The sequence below is a fragment of the Salmo salar genome, chromosome 12 (assembly GCF_965601325.2).
Source record: "Salmo salar chromosome 12, fSalSal1, whole genome shotgun sequence".
NCBI classification, from domain to species: Eukaryota; Metazoa; Chordata; class Actinopteri; order Salmoniformes; family Salmonidae; genus Salmo; species Salmo salar.
This window is the reverse complement of record NC_138302.1, coordinates 93,291,272-93,311,854: the sequence shown is the minus strand read 5'-3', so window position 1 is coordinate 93,311,854 and position 20,583 is coordinate 93,291,272. Positions and strand designations below refer to the sequence as shown.

General features: G+C 44.7%; 1 protein-coding gene across 1 annotated transcript in view; it reads left to right on the top strand.

The window, feature by feature from the left end:
* LOC106566015 (metabotropic glutamate receptor 4) overlaps window positions 1-20,583 on the top strand; it is a 281,330-nt gene that overhangs the window by 212,313 nt on the left and 48,434 nt on the right. The window contains exon 7 of the mRNA XM_014133787.3: window positions 14,765-14,965. Coding sequence (XP_013989262.1) covers window positions 14,765-14,965 — 201 coding nt within the window. The remainder of the gene's footprint in view (window positions 1-14,764; window positions 14,966-20,583) is intronic.

The following is a 20,583-nucleotide window of genomic DNA, read 5'->3' as shown; positions in this document are numbered from 1 at the left end:
CCAAGCTTTCAATCTTGACTTGGAGCTCAACACTTTCTCTCTAGGTGTTCTAAGAATCCAGCGTATGTGACATAAGGCTAGTGGTATGATAATGGTTTGAAATGCAATTAACAGCAAAATGCTAATATAGTCTCGTTATTCCCTACGGGTTTAAAATCAAATTATGCCTGTTGTGATTTCTGTTGTCATATGTTCATGTATAATGAGTCTTAAAGGAGGCCTGGGTAAGGCAAAAATGTCATAAATATGCCAACTTTGATGAATTATTTCTCAAGTATGCTTTTAGATACACATGTCAAATATATGTGAACAATCCTTCCTCCAAAAGACTATTCTATGGATTATATTTCGTGAAAATCCCCCCAAATCATGGTCTTTTTTTGTCTTGGGTGTCACGTCCTGACCAATATTTAGGTATTAGTTGTATTATATTTGGTCAGGACGTGGCAGAGGTATATTTGTTTTGTATTATGGGGTTTTGTGTGTGGTGTAGTGGGGTGTGTTAGTGGTTGGTATAGGTTCTAGGGTTGTTTTTCTATGTATAGTTAATTGGGGTTAGACTCCCAATTGAAGGCAGGTGTGTTGAGTTGCCTTTGATTGGGAGTCCTATATAGTAGGGTGTGTTTGTCTTTGTGTTTCGTGGGTAGTTGTATTTTGCACTGCGTTTATTTATGCCTGTAAAACTGTCACTAGTCTTATTTCGTTTTCTTGTTTTTCCTCCGTGTTCACATTCTTTTAATAAATTAAGATGATGAGCACTAACTCCTCTGCGTATTGGTCCACGTTCTCCGACGACGATTTTGCTATATCGTCTGACGACGAAGAAATCCGTGACATTGGGTTTGGAGAGGAGTCACTCAATTATAAAATGCAGTTACTGACATAAATACAGTGTATGAAGGATCACAAAATACGGTATCATATACAGTGGGGCAAAAAAGTATTTAGTCAGCCACCAATTGTGCAAGTTCTCCCACTTCAAAAGATGAGAGAGGCCTGTAATTTTCATCATAGGTACACGTCAACTATGACAGACAAAATGAGAAAAAAAATCCAGAAAATCACATTGTAGGATTTTTTATGAATTTATTTGCAAATTATGGTGGAAAATAAGTATTTGGTCACCTACAAACAAGCAAGATTTCTGGCTCTCACAGACCTGTAACTTCTTCTTTAAGAGGCTCCTCTGTCCTCCACTCGTTACCTGTACTAATGGCACCTGTTTGAACTTGTTATCAGTATAAAAGACACCTGTCCACAACCTCAAACAGTCACACTCCAAACTCCACTATGGCCAAGACCAAAGAGCTGTCAAAGGACACCAGAAACAAAATTGTAGACCTGCACCAGGCTGGGAAGACTGAATCTGCAATAGGTAAGCAGCTTGGTTTGAAGAAATCAACTGTGGGAGCAATTATTAGGAAATGGAAGACATACAAGACCACTGATAATCTCCCTCGATCTGGGGCTCCACACAAGATCTCACCCCGTGGGGTCAAAATGATCACAAGAACGTTGAGCAAAAATCCCAGAACCACACGGGGGGACTTAGTGAATGACCTGCAGAGAGCTGGGACCAAAGTAACAAAGCCTATCATCAGTAACACATTACGCCGCCAGGGACTCAAATCCTGCAGTGCCAGACATGTCCCCTGCTTAAGCCAGTACATGTCCAGGCCCGTCTGAAGTTTGCTAGAGAGCATTTGGATGATCCAGAAGAGGATTGGGAGAATGTCATATGGTCAGATGAAACCAAAATATAACTTTTTGGTAAAAACTCAACTCGTCGTGTTTGGAGGACAAAGAATGCTGAGTTGCATCCAAAGAACACCATACCTACTGTGAAGCATGGGGGTGGAAACATCATGCTTTGGGGCTGTTTTTCTGCAAAGGGACCAGGACGACTGATCCGTGTAAAGGAAAGAATGAATGGGGCCATGTATCGTGAGATTTTGAGTGAAAACCTCCTTCCATCAGCAAGGGCATTGAAGATGAAACGTGGCTGGGTCTTTCAGCATGACAATGATCCCAAACACACCGCCCGGGCAACGAAGGAGTGGCTTCATAAGAAGCATTTCAAGGTCCTGTAGTGGCCTAGCCAGTCTCCAGATATCAACCCCATAGAAAATCTTTGGAGGGAGTTGAAAGTCCGTGTTGCCCAGCGACAGCCCCAAAACATCACTGCTCTAGAGGAGATCTGCATGGAGGAATGGGCCAAAATACCAGCAACAGTGTGTGAAAACCTTGTGAAGACTTACAGAAAACGTTTGACCTGTGTCATTGCCAACAAAGGGTATATAACAAAGTATTGAGAAACTTTTGTTATTGACCAAATACTTATTTTCCACCATAATTTGCAAATAAATTCATAAAAATCCTACAATGTGATTTTCTGGAGTTTTTTTCTCATTTTGTCTGTCATAGTTGAAGTGTACCTATGATGAAAATTACAGGCCTCTCTCATCTTTTTAAGTGGGAGAACTTGCACAATTGGTGGCTGACTAAATACTTTTTTGCCCCACTGTAATAGGCATTCACATACATTCAATTCACATGTAGCAAATGTACATCCTTAAAATTCATGAAGCGAGCATAATTCATAGTCATGTTTTAATTGGCTTCCAGTAGAAGCCAACAAAGGGAATACATTGTAATTGTGTCTTTGTTTAATCACACTGCTACATGGAACAGCAATCAAATTCTCGCAATATAGTACAAAACTGGGAAAAGCTGCACTAACAGAAGAATTTCCTCCATTTTTGTTTTCTATTAGGTACTGTTTGCTTTTTAAGTCCTTAGGCTAGTACTGCTGTTTCTGGGAGTGTAGCAAGGCATCCAACTGGAAACTAACTACAAGTGGATTAGAGGCCATCTCTCCTCACCCAGGCCAGTAATTCAAAAATCAGCAATTAAAAACGGTGTGAGGTCAGTAAGCAGACATGTCTTTGGTATCTATTGGGAAAAATATGGCAAAATAAGACTTCAACAGATTAATGTCATCCGTCGAAACAGAAGACTAATGCCAGTCACATCCTCTCAGTGCCACTATCTACTGCATTGCTTTTTCATGGATGAACTGGCTCTGTGTGAAGAAAAGATCCGGGAGAAGAAAAACCCCTGTCAGAAAGCCAAGGATATAGCTACAGATCTTTATCTTAATTTGATCACTATTGTCACAGATAATTTTCCTCTGCAGCAATACATGCAAATAGTAGTGCATTCAAGATTTAAAAAGGCTTCTACAGTTTGTAATTTCCACTATGCCAAGTCAGCAATAAGCTGAACGATCTGAGTAGAGGTTGGAGAGATATAAATTGCAAACTGAAGGACAGGCTGTCACGCCCTGACCTGAGAGAGACGTTTTTCTCTGTTTGGTTAGGTCAGGGTGTGACATGGGGTGGGCATTCTATGTGTTGTATGTCTATGTTGTTTTTTTCTTTGATTTGCCGAGTATGGTTTCCAATCAGAGGCAGCTGTCATTCGTTTTCTCTGATTGGGAATCATACTTAGGCAGCCCTTTTTCCCACAGTCAGTTGTGGGATCTTGTCTTGGTTATGCATGTGTTTGCACGCCTAGCTTTTTGTTCGTTGTATTGTTTATTGTTTTTTCTGGTTCACATTTAAATAAATAAATATGATGAACCCAAACCATGCTGCACCTTGGTCTACCGTTAATGACGAACGTCACTGAAGATCCCACCACAAAAGGACCAAGCGGCGTGGTCAGGAGACATGGACCTGGGAAGACATCCTGGACGGCAAGGGATCCTGGACGTGGGAGGAGATCCAGGCTGGATGGGATCGCCTCCCATGGGAACAGGTGGAGGCAGCGAGAGCAGAGTGGCGACGGGATGAGGAACTAGCACGGCAACGAGGCAAGCACGAGAGGCAGCCCCCCCAATTTTTTTTTTTGGGGGGGGCACACGGGGAGATTGGCTAAGTCAGGGTTCAGACCTGAGCCAACTCCCCGTGCTTACCGTAGGGAGCAGGTGACCAGTCAGGCACCGAGTTATGCTGTGATGCGCACTATATCGCCAGTACGCATTCATAGCCCAGTGCGATCTGTGCCTGCGCCCCGCATTTGCCGTGCTAGAGGGGGCATTCAGCCAGGGTGTATTGTGCCGGCTCAGCGCTCCTGGTCTCCAGTGCGCATCCTCGGTCCAGGATATCCTGCGCCAGCTTTACGCACTGTGTTGCCAGTACGCCTTCACAGCCCAGTTCGTCCTGTGCCAGCGCCCCGCACTTGCCAGGCTAAAGTAAGCATCCAGCCAGGACGGGTTGTGCCAGCCCTAAGCTCCAGAACTCCAGTGTGCCTCCACGGCCCAGTATACCCTGTGCCTGCTCTGCGCACCCGGTCTCCATTGCGTCTCCCCAGTCCGGTGAGACCGGTTTCAGCTCCACGTAAGAAGCCTCCAGTGATGATCCATGGCACGAAGCCTCCAGTGATGATCCATGGCCCAGAGCCTGTAGTGATGATCCATGGCACGAAGCCTCCAGTGATAATCCATGGCACGAAGCCTCCAGTGATGATCCATGGCCTGGAGCCTGTAGGGATGATCCATGGCACGAAGCCTCCAGTGATGATCCATGGCCTGGAGCCTCTGGAATGCAGACCGCCGCCAGAGACTCTGGACTGCGGACTGCCGCCGAAGACTCCGGACTGGGGACCGTCGCCGGAGACTCTGGACTGGGGACCGTCGCCGGAGGCTCCGGACAGGGCACGGAGCCTGCAGCGACGGTCCCCAGCCCGGAGTCTTCGGCGACAGTCCGCAGTCCGGAGTCTTTGGCGGCAGTCCGGAGTCTTTGGCGGCGGTCCGGAGTCTTTGGCGGCGGTCCGGAGTCTTTGGCGGCGGTCCGGAGTCTTCGGCGGCGGTCCGGAGTCTCCGGCGGCGGTCTGCAGTCCAGAGTCTCCGGGGGCGGTCCGCAGTCCAGAGTCTCCGGCGATGATCCGTGGTCCAGTTCCTCCTCCGACGATCCACGGTCCAGTAATACAAAAGCGGAGGGATCAGCGGGCGGAGCGGGTGCTACACCCTGAACCGGAGCCGCCACCATGGGTAGATGCCCACCCGCACCCTCCCCTATAGGTTCAGGTTTACGGCCGGGAGTCCGCACCTTTGGGGGGGTACTGTCATGCCCTGACCTGAGAGAGCCTTTTTCTCTGTTTGGTTAGGTCAGGGTGTGACATGGGGTGGGCATTCTACATTTTCTATTTCTTTATGTTTAGCCGAGTATGGTTCCTAATCAGAGGCAGCTGTCTATCGTTGTCTCTGATTGGGAATCATACTTAGGCAGCCCTTTTTCCCTCCTTCAGTTGTGGGATCTTGTTTTTGTACAGCTCAGTAAAGCCTGCAGAACATGATGTTCGTTTTCCTTTGTTTGTTGTTTTGATTTATTGTTCTGAGTTATAATAAATTATTAATCATGAGCACTTACCACGCTGCACCTTGGTCTCCTCATTACCACGCACGTCATACAGGCTTTGTGTCAGTCTTAGTCACATTGTCTTTTAATGTTGAACTAAGCTTGCTTGATGACTTCATTCACTAGAGGGACCTGGAGGAGGAAGGGTTGGGGAACTGGGACATCAACCTTGACTCATCAACTCATTGACTCATCAACTCATCCATGCATGGACGTTACACACTGAGATAGATTGGTCTTGAGGCGTAGATGCGATAAAGAGGTCAATCAAACTGACCAAAACAAGAATTGCCATGGAAACATGTGGGGGAAAGGGCCATGGGGGAAAGATCCCTAATCTCCTCATTGCCCCCCAACAAAATTTGCCTACATTTAGGCTATTGCTTATGTGTGTATTTCACACAATGATGAGGTAAAAATCGGCATATAAAATTTGTATGGTTGTCAACCCCAACATATGTTCATGTCATCATCACCAATCAACTGCCCTACAGTTAAAAAATACTTTGACTACCACCAACAATTTATGTATACAAACGGGAGAGCATTTAGCAGTAACTTCTTCTCAACCTGAAAAGGGACAACTTCTAAATGTTTTTCAGCGAAAAAAAATAACATTGTGGGCCTGTTACAATACATAAATCATGATGGATTTGACGATTATCCACTTTGTTTGATCAGATTTGTTGAATGTGCGCCAGACTGGTCAATGGAACAGTCTGCATTCCATTTACACCTTTACCGCATAAATTCTGGCATAGCTGCTCTGGAATAGTGATACAAACTCAACAGACATGTTATTGTGAGTGGGTAAATCATGTGTGCCAGAATGTTATTCTTTGACACTTCTTGACATCCGCATTGCTCCCTGTGGCTGAAGCCTTGGGTCAATTGTTTCACCTCACATTTAGCAAGATGATTAGCTAGCTAGCTAAAATTGCTTACAGTTAGTTAGGAATCGATTCTACACTATTTTGCTAGCCACAGTAGCACTAACCTGTCTCTAAAAATGAGAATGTGTCTTTAGTTGTTTATATTTTCTCATTGTGAGGCGCGTCCATGCCTAATTGGGATGGCAGGTAGCCTAGTGTTTTGAGCGTTGGGCCAGTAAAAAAAAGGTTGCTGGATCGAATCCCTGAGCTGACAAGGTAAAAATCTGTCGTTCTGCCCCTGGGGAACAGCAGAACTGTTTCCCGGTAAGCTGTCATTGTAAATAAGAATTTGTTCTTAACTGACTTGCCTAGTTAAATAAAGAAAATATCCACTTTCTATGAGTATTGTACAGGACTAATCAATACATATGGAAAAATAGACACATCAAACTTGTTCAGGTGCTGGAGAGAACCAAATTAATGATCATTCTTCTTATTGCTTGCGGTGAAAAAATGCTAAAATAGCTAAATGTGCAGAGAAATCCAGATAAGATGAAGATCTGATGAAGAGCTTTGCCATGTGAAAAGGCTGTGAAGGATTTATGTGAGTGACAGTCTGAGTTAAATACCTTGCCTGCACAGCTCTGTTTGCCAGAAATATGATGGGGTGTTGTTTTTCTAAGGCTGTGTTGAAGTTTGTTGACGTAGCAGAAAGTCATAAACTTCTTTGGCTTTGCAATCCCCTCTCAACGTGCAACGTTTCAGGAATTCTCCAGGTGCCTCTGGTGCTGCTGGCGAAGGCTTTGCACCCGTCTTCAAGGTGTTAAGCAGACCACATGGGGTATGAGTGAAGAATAATCAATGTCCTGGGAGGGCTCTGTGTGCTCACAGTGATCAAAGAGAGAGCGAGTGTGTGAGTGACTGGTAGTCTAGTCTTTTATCTGTGAATGAGTGAAATACACAGCTGATATTGATTAATGTGGAGAGGAGCAGGAAGGTAGAACGGGTCCCAGCTCCCTTTCCTGGGGTTTGATGCCTCTGTCTAATTAATACAGGGGAGAACAGCATGCAGCATAGCAACACACAGCAAGCAGCATAGCAACACAGACACAATGGCTGAATCCTTCTCCATGACCATGTGATATTACAATAATAAGTTATGGATTTAATTCACCGAACTTATGTCATATGAGATCCAGAATGCTCTCACGTGTCTCTAATGAACAGTTTGTAAAATGTTTACAACATCCTGTTTTTTTATCCATGTGTTCCAGCTTGGAGGTTTTGAGTTGGCAACGTCAGGACAGATGATTTTGAGTTGGCAGAGTCAGGACAGATGAATTGGGAGTGTTCATCAACCGAAACATCCTACATTTTCCCAAGGCACACATAGGGGGAGATGTTCTCATCTGAAAGAATGGATGAAGATTGACTATGGATGAAGTTCAAGTTTTTATAGACGATGAAGGGAGATGTGGCCTGGTGCCAAACCCGAGCATGCAGAGGTTAACAGGGTCAGAGCCAACCCAGAATCACTAACTCCTTTCTGTGGCACCCTGGTAGAGGGACACGACCTTGCTGTGCTGCTACTCCTAGTCTGAATGGATTTCTCTGAAGGCAGCGAGCCAGCCTTGGGAGTGCGTGGGCGTGCTTCGACTCTGCAATGAGATTAGAGGCTTTGCTAGGAAAGAGAAGCAAGTGTGTGTGTGGGCCACCATTACTCAGCCTGAAAGAGATATACTGTATCACTCCCTCTCTCGCTCCTGGGCTGCCCCACAGCCCAACCGCATCAGCCAACCTGTGACAATATTTAGAGACCTTAGGGCTAAAAGGTTGTATCTGGATATTTTTCTAAATGTAGTTATTGACATAGCATTGTTCTGTTCAATGTTCTCTACCTATATTCTACACCAATTCATGTTAAGTTCAAAATAATACAAGATAGAAATTGCTAAAACCATTCAAACCAATGAGGATTCAGAACTTCAAAGCCAATTATCTCAGAATCATATATTTTTTTTACTTTTACCCCTTTTTCTCCCCAATTTCGTGGTATCCAATTGGTAGTTACAATCTTGTCTCATCGCTGCAACTCCCGTACGGACTCGGGAGAGGCGAAGGTTGAGAGACGTGCGTCCTGCGAAACACAACCCAACCAAGCCACACTGCTTCTTGACACAATGGCCACTTAACCCAGAAGCCAGCCGCAACAATTCTTGCAGATAGAACCTTATAGTCATAAGCTCTCGATTTGTCTGTCCAATTTGGGTGCATGTGGCGCTCAATTACCACAGTTTACCACAATTATCACAGACGTAACCTGGTAATTTATTTATTTCATAGATGCATAAGCTTTAGTTTTTTGCTGTGGCAAACTGATATATGGCAGATGAAAGATGACTGAAAGAGAGATATCGATTTGGGGCTAGCAAGCTTTTAAGTTGAAGTGGTTCTGCTAAGATCAGAAAATTGTCTGGCACCAATATCAGGACAGCGTTGCAAGAGGAATGAAGAAGAGTGATGCAACACAGTTTCTGCAGAGAAAATCAAGAATCAATTCTTTCCATGAAACAAATTACCAGAGAGAGCTGCAACTATTGCAAGAAAAACTAAAATATCAAATATATATGTTTGAATACAGACATACTTGACATAGCACATTCCTTATCTATACTGCATATCCTACAGTGTACCTATTCTATTACTAGGCATAGTACCTATTCTATTACTTGTTATTTTTACCTGAGTCTTTATTATTGATTATTGTACTAAAATAGTTAAGGTAGTTAGCATTTTGCTGCACCTTTTATATCTGTTGTAAACTGTGGGCATGGACAATACAATTAGATTTGATTATATGTGAAATTAATAAAGAAAAGCTTTTACAGTATTCTCCTGCTGGAATGCTTTAAATCCATAGCTATTAGGTTTTCAATGGGTGAAAATACAATATATTTCAGTGTACATGAGTTTTGATCATCATGCATCAAAACTCAAAACTACATTATTGTCCAAACAGACCCACCTATACTGTGACTAATTTCCCTAGTAGATTTATGCTTACACACAAGACCGTTAATCTTGTTCTGTAGCAAAAACAATTCTCCCCCAAAGCAAACCAACACAACATGGTATTGTAGAAAAACAGCCACAAACAATGGTTGCTTCCTAGGCAACCTACATATAATTACATTAATTGTCGCTTATGTAACATATTACGTATACATCACTTATGAGATGTAATTCTATGTAATATACTGTACATGACATATTTATGCATCACATATGTGACTTTCCTTATAGGTTGCTTATGGAACATATTATACTGTATATGTCACTGGACATTTTTCAAACAGGAAGTGAAGAACAACAATAATCCATGTATTCCTAGATAGAAGAAAAATAGTGATTCCTCTGAGGAGAAGACCTTACTGTCACGTCCTGGCCAGTATAAGGTTAATTGGTATTGTAGTTTGGTCAGGACGTGGCAGAGGGTATTTGTTTTATGTGGTTCGGGGTGGTGTTTTTGGAAAATAGGGTGTTTGATTTAGTATTTCCAGGTTTTTGGTTTATGGTCTGTGTTTATGTATTTCTATGTGTTATCTAGTTAGTTGTATGTCTATGTTTGGTTAATTGGGGTGGACTTCCAATTGAAGGCAGCTGTGTGGTGTTGCCTTTGATTGGAAGTCCTATATTAGTTGGGTGTGTTTGTTTGTCTAATTGTGGGAGATTGTCTTTGGATTGCTGTGTTGCCTTCAAGGCTGTCATTTTTGTCGTTCATCGTTTTTGCTTAATTTTGTATACGTGTTTGTTTGGTTTTTTCCTTCTTTTCCGTTAAATAAAGAAGATGAGTATACACATACCTGCTGCGTTTTGGTCCGCCATTTCTAACGACAAGCGTGACAGAATCTCCCACCAATTCAGGACCAAGCAGCAGAGGAAGGAGCAGAGGGACTTCGAGTTGGACTGGACCAAGCAGCAGAGGAAGGAACAGAGGGACTTCGAGTTGGACTGGCGGGAGAAGTGGACCTGGGAGGAAGTTCTGGACGGGGCCGGACCTTGGCACCAGGCTGGGGATTATCGCCGCCCGCAGTGGGAAATTGAGGCAGCCAAGGCAGAGAGGCGGAGGTATGAGGCCATGGACGCGCTGAGGGAGAAGCACGAGAGGCACCCCCAATAAAAAAAAATTGGGGGGCACACGGGTAGTTTGGCTAGGCCTAGGAAGAGCCGGAAGCCAGCTACCCGTGGTTATATGGAGGAGCGTATGGGGTGGAGAGCGCCATAGTGCGCTCCTCAGCGAAACATCTCACCCATACGCACGCACAGTCCGGTGCGCGTTATTCCAGCCCCTCGCAGGTGCCGTGCTAGAGCGGGCATCCAGCCTGGTAGGAGGATGCCTGCGCAGCGCATCTGGTCGCCGGTACGCCTCCGAGGACCAGGCTACCCAACTCCCGCTCTACGCACGGCTACCATCAGGCCCCTGCACAGCCCAGTCTGCCCTGTACCAGCACCCCGCTCGTACAGGGCTACTAGTTCCATCCAGCCAAGACGGGTTGTGCAGGAGGTAAGATCAAGACCGACTGTGCGCCTCCATAGCCCTGGGTTTCCAGTCCTGTCTCTCGTGCGGACCCAGAAGTGCGTCAACCCAGTCCGACTCGTCCTGTTCCCGCTCCCCGCACTAGCCTTCAAGTGCGTAAACCCAGCCATGCCAGTCAACTGTCACCGGAGCTGCCCGCCAGTCAACAGTCGTCGGAGCTGCCCGCCAGTCAACTGTCGTCGGAGCTGCCCGCCAGTCAACAGTCGTCGGAGCTGCCCTTTAGTCAACAGTCGTCGGAGCTGCCCGCCAGTCAACAGTCGTCGGAGCTGCCCGCCAGTCAACAGTCGTCGGAGCTGCCCGCCAGTCAACAGTCGTCGGAGCTGCCCACCAGTCAACAGTCGTCGGAGCTGCCCGCCAGTCAACAGTCGTCGGAGCTGCCCGCCAGTCAACAGTCGTCGGAGCTGCCAGAGTGGCCGGACTGCCCTGAACCGCCGGAGTGGCCGGACTGCCCTGAACCGCCGGAGTGGCCGGACTGCCCTGAACCGCCGGAGTGGCCGGACTGCCCTGAACCGCCGGAGTGGCCGGACTGCCCTGAACCGCCGGAGTGGCCGGACTGCCCTGAACCGCCGGAGTGGCCGGACTGCCCTGAACCGCCGGAGTGGCCGGACTGCCCTGAACCGCCGGAGTGGCCGGACTGCCCTGAACCGCCGGAGTGGCCGGAGCTGCCCTGAACCGCCGGAGTGGCCGGACTGCCCTGAACCGCCGGAGTGGCCGGACTGCCCTGAACCGCCGGAGTGGCCGGACTGCCCTGAACCGCCGGAGTGGCCGGACTGCCCTGAACCGCCGGAGTGGCCGGACTGCCCTGAACCGCCGGAGTGGCCGGACTGCCCTGAACCGCCGGAGTGGCCGGACTGCCCTGAACCGCCGGAGTGGCCGGACTGCCCAGACTGTCCCGAGCTGCCGGACTGCCCAGACTGTCCCGAGCTGCCGGACTGCCCAGACTGTCCCGAGCTGCCGGACTGCCCAGACTGTCCCGAGCTGCCGGACTGCCCAGACTGTCCCGAGCTGCCGGACTGCCCAGACTGTCCCGAGCTGCCGGACTGCCCAGACTGTCCCGAGCTGCCGGACTGCCCAGACTGTCCCGAGCTGCCAGACTGCCCAGACTGTCCCGAGCTGCCAGACTGCCCAGACTGCCCAGACTGTCCCGAGCTGCCAGACTGCCCAGACTGTCCCGAGCTGCCAGACTGCCCAGACTGTCCCGAGCTGCCAGACTGCCCAGACTGTCCCGAGCTGCCAGACTGCCCAGACTGTCCCGAGCTGCCAGACTGCCCAGACTGTCCCGAGCTGCCAGACTGCCCAGACTGTCCCGAGCTGCCAGACTGCCTAGACTGTCCCGAGCTGCCAGACTGCCCCGACAGCCTGGAACGGCCAGAGCCGGAGCCACCTCCAGAGATAGGTGGGTTGGGGAGGGGGGGTGTAGCACAGTGCCGTCGTTGACGGCAGCCACCTTCCCTTCCCTCCTTTTAGTAGGGGGGAATTTTTCTTTTTTGGTGTTGCTTGGGGTTATTTTGTTAAGGTGCTTCCGGGGTTAGCACCTTTAAGGGGGGGGTACTGTCACATCCTGGCCAGTATAAAGTTAATTGGTATTGTAGTTTGGTCAGGACGTGGCAGAGGGTATTTGTTTTATGTGGTTCGGGGTGGTGTTTTGGAAAATAGGGTGTTTGATTTAGTATTTCCAGGTTTTTGGTTTATGGTCTGTGTTTATGTATTTCTATGTGTTATCTAGTTAGTTGTATGTCTATGTTTGGTTAATTGGGGTGGACTTCCAATTGAAGGCAGCTGTGTGGTGTTGCCTTTGATTGGAAGTCCTATATTAGTTGGGTGTGTTTGTTTGTCTAATTGTGGGAGATTGTCTTTGGATTGCTGTGTTGCCTTCAAGGCTGTCATTTTTGTCGTTCATCGTTTTTGCTTAATTTTGTATACGTGTTTGTTTGGTTTTTTCCTTCTTTTCCGTTAAATAAAGAAGATGAGTATACACATACCTGCTGCGTTTTGGTCCGCCATTTCTAACGACAAGCGTGACACTTACACTCCACATATTGGAATTGATTGGTTCCTCTGCAGTGGTCTAGCTAAACATTTACCTTCCAGCTAATTGTGAGAGGTAGGAGGAAGGAGGGGCCAGTCAGTCAGTGCATCAAGGCCTAGACGCTAGGCTAACGCAAGGGTAATGTATTTTTCTCTATGGCTCCTGGCCCTTTGCCACGCCTTCCATTAAAAGGTCCTACTGTTTTTAAGTGGTTCAAACAGAACTGGCTTAGCCGCGTACTCAACTTTTCTGACTTACTTTACACTAAGTTCCTAACATTTCAGATTGACAAAGAACTAGCAGTATGGCAGTGGACCCTGGCATCGTGAAAGCATACGTCTCAGTACATAGAATCCAGTTGGTGGTAATTAAATAGGCACATGTTGTCCCAAATAGCACCCTAATTCCTATCTAGTACACTTTATAGGTAATAGGGTGCCATTTGGGACACAGTCATTGGTATAGAGTATTTTCCAAACATTACCCCCTGTCTTTGTCTGCCTGTATGTCTCTTCAGCCTGTTCTCAGAGCAAAACATATTATGTTTGATTCAAATCCGTGCCACTCCATTTAGTATGATATGTTACTTTATATTAGGTTACATTACATTGACTAGAAATAACATAGTAAATGTAAATCGCGGACTTTCAAAATAGTACCATATGTTACGTTTGGTATGGACAGTAGGTTACTTAAGGCAAAATGTAATGCGAATGTCTAGCGACCCAAAGGTTGCGTGTTCGAATCTCATCACGGACAACTTAAGCATTTTAGCTAATTAGCAAATTTGCCACTAATTACAAATTTTTATCTACTTTGCAACTACTTAGCTAACTATTGGCTACTACTACTAGGGTTGCTTAGCTAACCCTTCCCCTAACCATAACCCTTTAACCTAACTCCTAACATTAATCCCTAACATTAATCCCTAACCTAACGTACCATATCCTACTAAAGCAGTTGAACATAATATATCATACTAAATGGTTCAAATTCGATAAAGACCGAGGAAACTATACGTCCTTCCATTTTTCTTATATTGTACGACCGCTATCACATTGGTAGGCCAATGTAATGTAACTTAACATAAAGTAACATGTCATACTAAATGGAGTGGCATGGAATTTTGTAAAATATAATATGTTTTGCTCTGAGACCAGGTTGGTCTCTTTCTGTCTCTTTCTGTCCTTCTCATCAGCCATCTTCACACTGGAGTAACCGTAGGTCATACAGCTCACAAAACCAATGACAGTGTTTAAGTAGATAAGTGTAAGGCCTTTTTTCCCCCAACAAAGGACCCACTTTGCCCTTTAAAGTGGACTCATCTTTTTGATAAGCCACCACAGCAGATGGAATACCAATCAGTAATCATGTAGTACCAGATTGACGAGCATTTCAAATACACATTTAGAAGATCCAATTCAATCTGGGTCTAATGATTGCCTTGCAGCATTCATGATAGTGTGTGCTTGACAAAGCTAACAATGGAGAATTGAGTACCAGCAAAAGGAAGTTATTTTCTTCCTTAATTTGGAAGTCCAACAACCATCACTGTATGGAAGCTACTCATGTGGTCACTACCTGCGTGTAGTAATCACCCACTGTTAGGATCAACACAATAGGAACTCAATTTTAACATAAAATGTTATTTGTAATAATATTCAAGACGTGTAGGCCTACCTGTTATTGTATTTCTGTATTATTTCCTATACTATCACATGCAATACTGCTCATATGCTTGGGATCACCTTTCTATTAAGCATAAGGTGATACTGGGGTTGGTGACCAGTGATATAACGTATTGCATTTCTCAGATACCTGTCTTGGTTGTCGCTCTGCTCTACAGATCAGGAGCGGATAGGGAAGGACTCCAACTACGAGCAAGAGGGGAAGGTGCAGTTTGTTATCGATGCAGTCTATTCCATGGCCCATGCGCTGCACAACATGCACAGGGAACTCTGTCCGGGGAAGGTGGGCCTTTGCTCCAGGATGGATCCCATCAATGGCACTCTACTGCTCAAACACATCCGCATGCTCAACTTTGCAGGTCAGCCACTTACTTTGTACACACACACTCACACCCACACCCACACTCACACCCACACTCACAGGGTACTCAGCACCCAAGCACACACCACCTCACCATTTCTATCAGATTTGTGATGTTTTTCTATGATTATTTCATAAAATGGGATTAATTACACGATGGGAAATATTTACACACGATTGTAAATCTAAACGGAGAGGAGAGGAGACTAAAAACCATTCAGAGTCACACATTGAGGAAATATCTTTTTGGGTATTACAGAGATTAATTTCAAATGGATTAAATGGAGAGGGAACAATACTGCTCGCTGGAAAATCTAGAAATCTCCTTGAAGGGGGGCAGTCCATTGAAATACATGCAATGGTGTATGTGAGAAACATGTATCTCCTAAGGAGGAGATATGAAACCAACAACTACATGTGTTTTCCCCTGGCTTATTTGAAGACACTAAGGAAAACTACACCAACTACACTAACAACAAGATCAATTGTAGCAGGTACCCCGATCTGTATGCTGTGCCACACAAGTGGGCTGCTTCTGGGTTACACTCAACTTCATCCTGTTGCATCATCAGCAGCACACATCAGTATGTTTAACATGGACACCTAACCCACTGGGGCTATGGGAATAGCAGACTGGAGGGTCATTTATCAAAGATAATATTTATCTCCTTCTCACCAGATACATAAATTACTCACCAAAAAACACACAAAGGATACATTTCATTTTTTTTTCGCCTGGAAACAAAAATCATATGACAGATTGGTCAAAGCAGTTTGAATTGCTTTTTTGTTTCACTTGTAATGAATTATTCCAGAGGCCACAGCCAGTGCTGTTTGTTGTTGTTGTCATTGGGTTCAAGGTCTCCGCTGAGATTTAATTACAACCCAGTCTCAGTTTTAACCGCAGAGCGTCTGATGTGTCAGTCCTCTTATACACTATTATGTTTAAAGCATCCGGGATAATGTGCAAATGACAAAAAAGGTCAAACGTCAACAGCCTCCCAAAAGCAATGCATTGGTACTGTAATTAGTCACAGTGAGGTGGCCATATCTGTGGCAGGCTAACAATCATCACTAATCTTATCTAGGAATATTGGTGGACTGCCTCTATGGACTATCGCTCCATCTATACTCTCACAGTAGCAGAGAGAACCCCTCTTTGTTCAAGTGTGAGGATGCTTATCCTTCTGTCATTTCAAAAAGTATGTACTAAGTAGGTTCTTTGATGTCTTGCTCTGCTTCTTCTTATAGAAACCACAAGCAGTTTGACAGTGGCAAAGACCTGGCATAGATATTTGTAATAGTTTGTCGAAAGTATTTTTCAATTATACAAAATCCAATAGTGTTGATGTCAGCCACTAAGTTCTAAGACAGAGGGCATATTTCTATAAATCATTAACCTTCATGCTTTATCCTTCCCAATGTATCCTCTGATACTTTTTTTAATCTATTCTAAAACATCCACTTCTCAAATGTTTCATTTTGGCTCGCTCAGTAGCCGTCAATGCCTCAACATACAAAGCAAAGGTATCAAACATTTTCCAACCTCACTCTAGCCCCTGGTCCCAACCTCTCCCAGCACTTTTTTCCATCTCGTGCCCACTTCTTCCTTTGATGCTCCAAAGACTGGCATGAAACTTCAATGAGCTGCGATTGAATGAAGCTTCCCATCAGTGTTCTGAATCTGCTGCTATCACGTCTGAGAAACAGTGTTTTCTTTTTGTCTTTTACCTCTACTGCAGACGGAATGCAGTGGGCCTTTCGACTGTCAGTCTCCACAGACACTGCAGTTGTGACTATGGAACAAAGGCAAAGCACTGTGGGTTTTTCCCTCTCAGCGTGCTTCTTTCCCCCTCTTCTCAGGGAAGTGCCAATTCTTCATTGTTGTGTGACTCAGACACTGCCAATTGAAATTGTAAAAAAAAAGAATCTACATGCCATAGAACCGTCAGATTTTCTCTTTTTTTTTTTTACATGAACTTGAAGAACAAGGCTTCACGTCAGTTAAGGCGCATAAAAAAGAAGTCCTTACATACAGTATCGAAGTCAATGACTGTACACTAAACATACAGTATATTGCTGGCTTATAATTACAAATGGGGAAACAGGAATGGAAATGTTTGTCACGGTTGTCTAAAGGATCGGACCAAAATGCAGCGTGTTCGTAGTTCCACATATTTTATTTATAGTGAAACTAAATGCAATACACGAAAATACTTGAATACACAAAAACAACAAACCGTGACACAGAGAGGAAAACACACTGCTCAAAAGATAATAACCCACAAAACAGGAAGAGAAAAACCCCTACTTAAATATGATCTCTAATCAGAGGCAACGAGGATCAGCTGCCAACCAATTAGAGATCAACCCAAACAATCCCAACATAGAAAAAGAAAACTAGAACTTAAACATAGAAATAGAAAACATAGAACAGCCCAAAACACCCCCTGTCACGCCCTGCCCTACTCTACTATAGAAAATGACATCTTACTAGGGTCAGGACATGACAATGTTAGTTTAGAAAAATGTAATCTGACTAGTTCCTACCTCATATTGTTTCTAAATGACATGGCAAGGTACATTAAATACCTTATCATGAGTACAACAACATTTTGATTCTAATAGGTGAACTCTGAGGACATTAACTGGGGTCCACTTCTTTCATGAGTATGGTCTCTGGGTGTAATAGCCCAGCTTGAGAGTACTAGAGAAGATAGCAAAGGTTCATTTAGTGAAAAGTAGTAGAGAGAGAGAGAGAGGACCTCAACATGACAGCAGGACATATTGCCCAAGCCGTGAGCAGAGCAACAGGTCCAACCCCCACTATTACATCCGCCCAAACCCCATCCTGTGACCTAAGAGGTATGTATCAGATGCTCAATATGCTCTGCTCACACCTACTGTAATGGTCCCGGCCTAAACCACACAAAAACAACACTAGACACTATGGAACACAAAGCTTTTACTATCTGATCCTGGAATATACAAGGTCTGAGGTCATCTGCCTTTGGCCTAAAGAGCAGAAACCCAGACTTCATCAAAGAAATTGGAAATACAGGCATTGTCATCCTACAAGAAACATGGTATAGAGGAGACGGACCCACTGGTTGCCCTCTAGGTTAAAGATTGCTGGTAGTCCCATCCACCAAACTACCAGGTGTGAAACAGGGAAGAGACTCAGGGGTATGCTAATTTGGTATAGAGCAGGCCTAACCCACTCTATTAAATTAATCAAAACATGAACATTTTACATCTGGCTAGCAATGAATAGGAAAATTATCTCAATAGATGAAAATATCCTATATCTCCCCAATAGAATCCCCATACGTTAACTTTGACAGCTTCTCCATCCTAGAGGGGGAGATCAACAATTTCCAGGCTCAATGACCTGACCTAAATGCCAGAACTGGACAAGAACTGAAACACATACCTGGATGTGACAGCATTCCCTCCCCTATATGCCCCCCTAGACACAACTACAGGTCACAGCTCCATCTGGCACTGGGTATGTACATAGTCAATGGTAGGCTCCAAGTGGACTCCTGTGGTAGGTACACCTATAGCTCATCTCTTGGCAGTTGTACTGTAGACTACTTTATCACTGACCTCAACCCAGAGTCTCCACAGTCAGTCCACTGACACCCCTATCAGATCACACTCTTCTTGAACAGAAGCTGTGCTAAATTTTTATTTTACTAGGCAAGTCAAATTCTTATTTTCAATGACAGCCTAGGAACAGCGGGTTAACTGCCTGTTCAGGGGCAGAACGACAGATTTGTACTTTGTCAGCTCAGGGATTTGAATTCACAACCTTTCGGTTACTAGTCCAACAGCTCTAACCACAAGGCTACCCTGCCACCCCAATCATGAGTGATCAAAGCTAAAGGAACAGAATAATATTAAGAAATGCTATCGATGGAAGGAAAAGGGTGTGGAAATCTACCAAAAAACAATTAGGAAAAAACAAATTCAATCCCTTCTAGACAATTTCCTGGACATTGAAAGTGTAAACTCGGCAGTAGAAAACCTAAACAGTATATTTGACCTCTCAGCTTCCCTAGCAAATGTAAAACTTTCAAGCAGACAAGCTAAGAAAATTAATAAGAATGACAAATGGTTTGATGAAGAATGCAAAAAACATAATTTTTTTGGAAACCTATCGAACCAAAAACCTCGCCAAAAACCAAAAACCTATGGTGAATCATTAAAACAATACAGAAATACACTACAGAAAAAGAAGTCATAAATCTGTTAAGAATCAATAGAATCTAACCACTTCTGGGAAACTCTAAACAAACAACAACACGAAGGGTTATCTATCCAAAATGAAGATGCATGGATAAACCACTTCTCCAATCTTTTTGGATCTGTAACAAAGAACAAACAGCAAAAACATATACATGATCAAATACAAATCTTAGAATGAACTATTAAAGACTACCAGAACCCACTGGATTCTCCAATTACATTGAATGAACTACAGGACAAAATACAAACCCTCCAACCCAAAAAGGCCTGTGGGGTTGATGGTATCCTAAATGAAATGATAAAATATACAGACCACAAATTCCAATGGGCTATACTTAAACTCTTTAACATCTGACATCTTCCCCAATCCACAAAAGTGGAGACAAATTTGACACCAATAACTACTGTGGGATATGCTTCAACAGCAACCTTGGGAAAATCCACTCTATTATCATTAACCAAGACTCGTACATTTCCTCAGCGAAAAAAATGTACTGAGCAAATGTCAAATTGGCTTTTTACCAAATTACTGTACGACAGACCACATATCCACCCTGCACACCCTAAATGACAAACAAACAAACCAAAGCAAAGACAAAGTCTTCCCATGCTTTGTTGATTTAAAAAAAGCTTTTGACTCAATATGCCATGAGGGTCTGCTATACAAATTGATGGAAAATGGTGTTGGAGGAGAAACATACAACATTATAAAATCCTTGTACACAAACAACAAGTGTGCGGTTAAAATGGGTAAAAACACACTTCTTTCCACAGGGCCAGGCGGAGACAGGGATGCAGCTTAAGCCCCACCCTCTTCAACATATAAACTCAGCAAAAAAAATAAACATCCTCTCACTGTCAACTGCATTTATTTTCAGCAAACTTAACATGTGTAAATATGTGTATGAACATAACAAGATTCAACAACTGAGACATAAACTGAACAAGTTCCACAGACATGTGACTAACAGAATTGGAATAATGTGTCCCTGAACAAAGGGGGGGGGGGGGGGGGGTCAAAATCAAAAGTAACAGTCAGTATTTGGTGTGGCCACCAGCTGCATTAAGTACTGCAGTGTATCCCCTCCTCATGGACTGCACCAGATTTGCCAGTTCTTGCTGTGAGATGCTACCCCACTCTTCCACCAAGGCACCTGCAAGTTCCCGGACATTTCTGGGGGGAATGGCCCTAGCCCTCACCCTCCAATCCAACAAGTCCCAGACGTGCTCAATGGGATTGAGATCTGGGCTCTTCGCTGGCCATGGCATAACACTGACATTCCTATCTTGTAGGAAATCATGCACAGAATGAGCAGTATGGCTGGCGGCATTGTCATGCTGGAGGGTCATGTCAGGATGACCCTG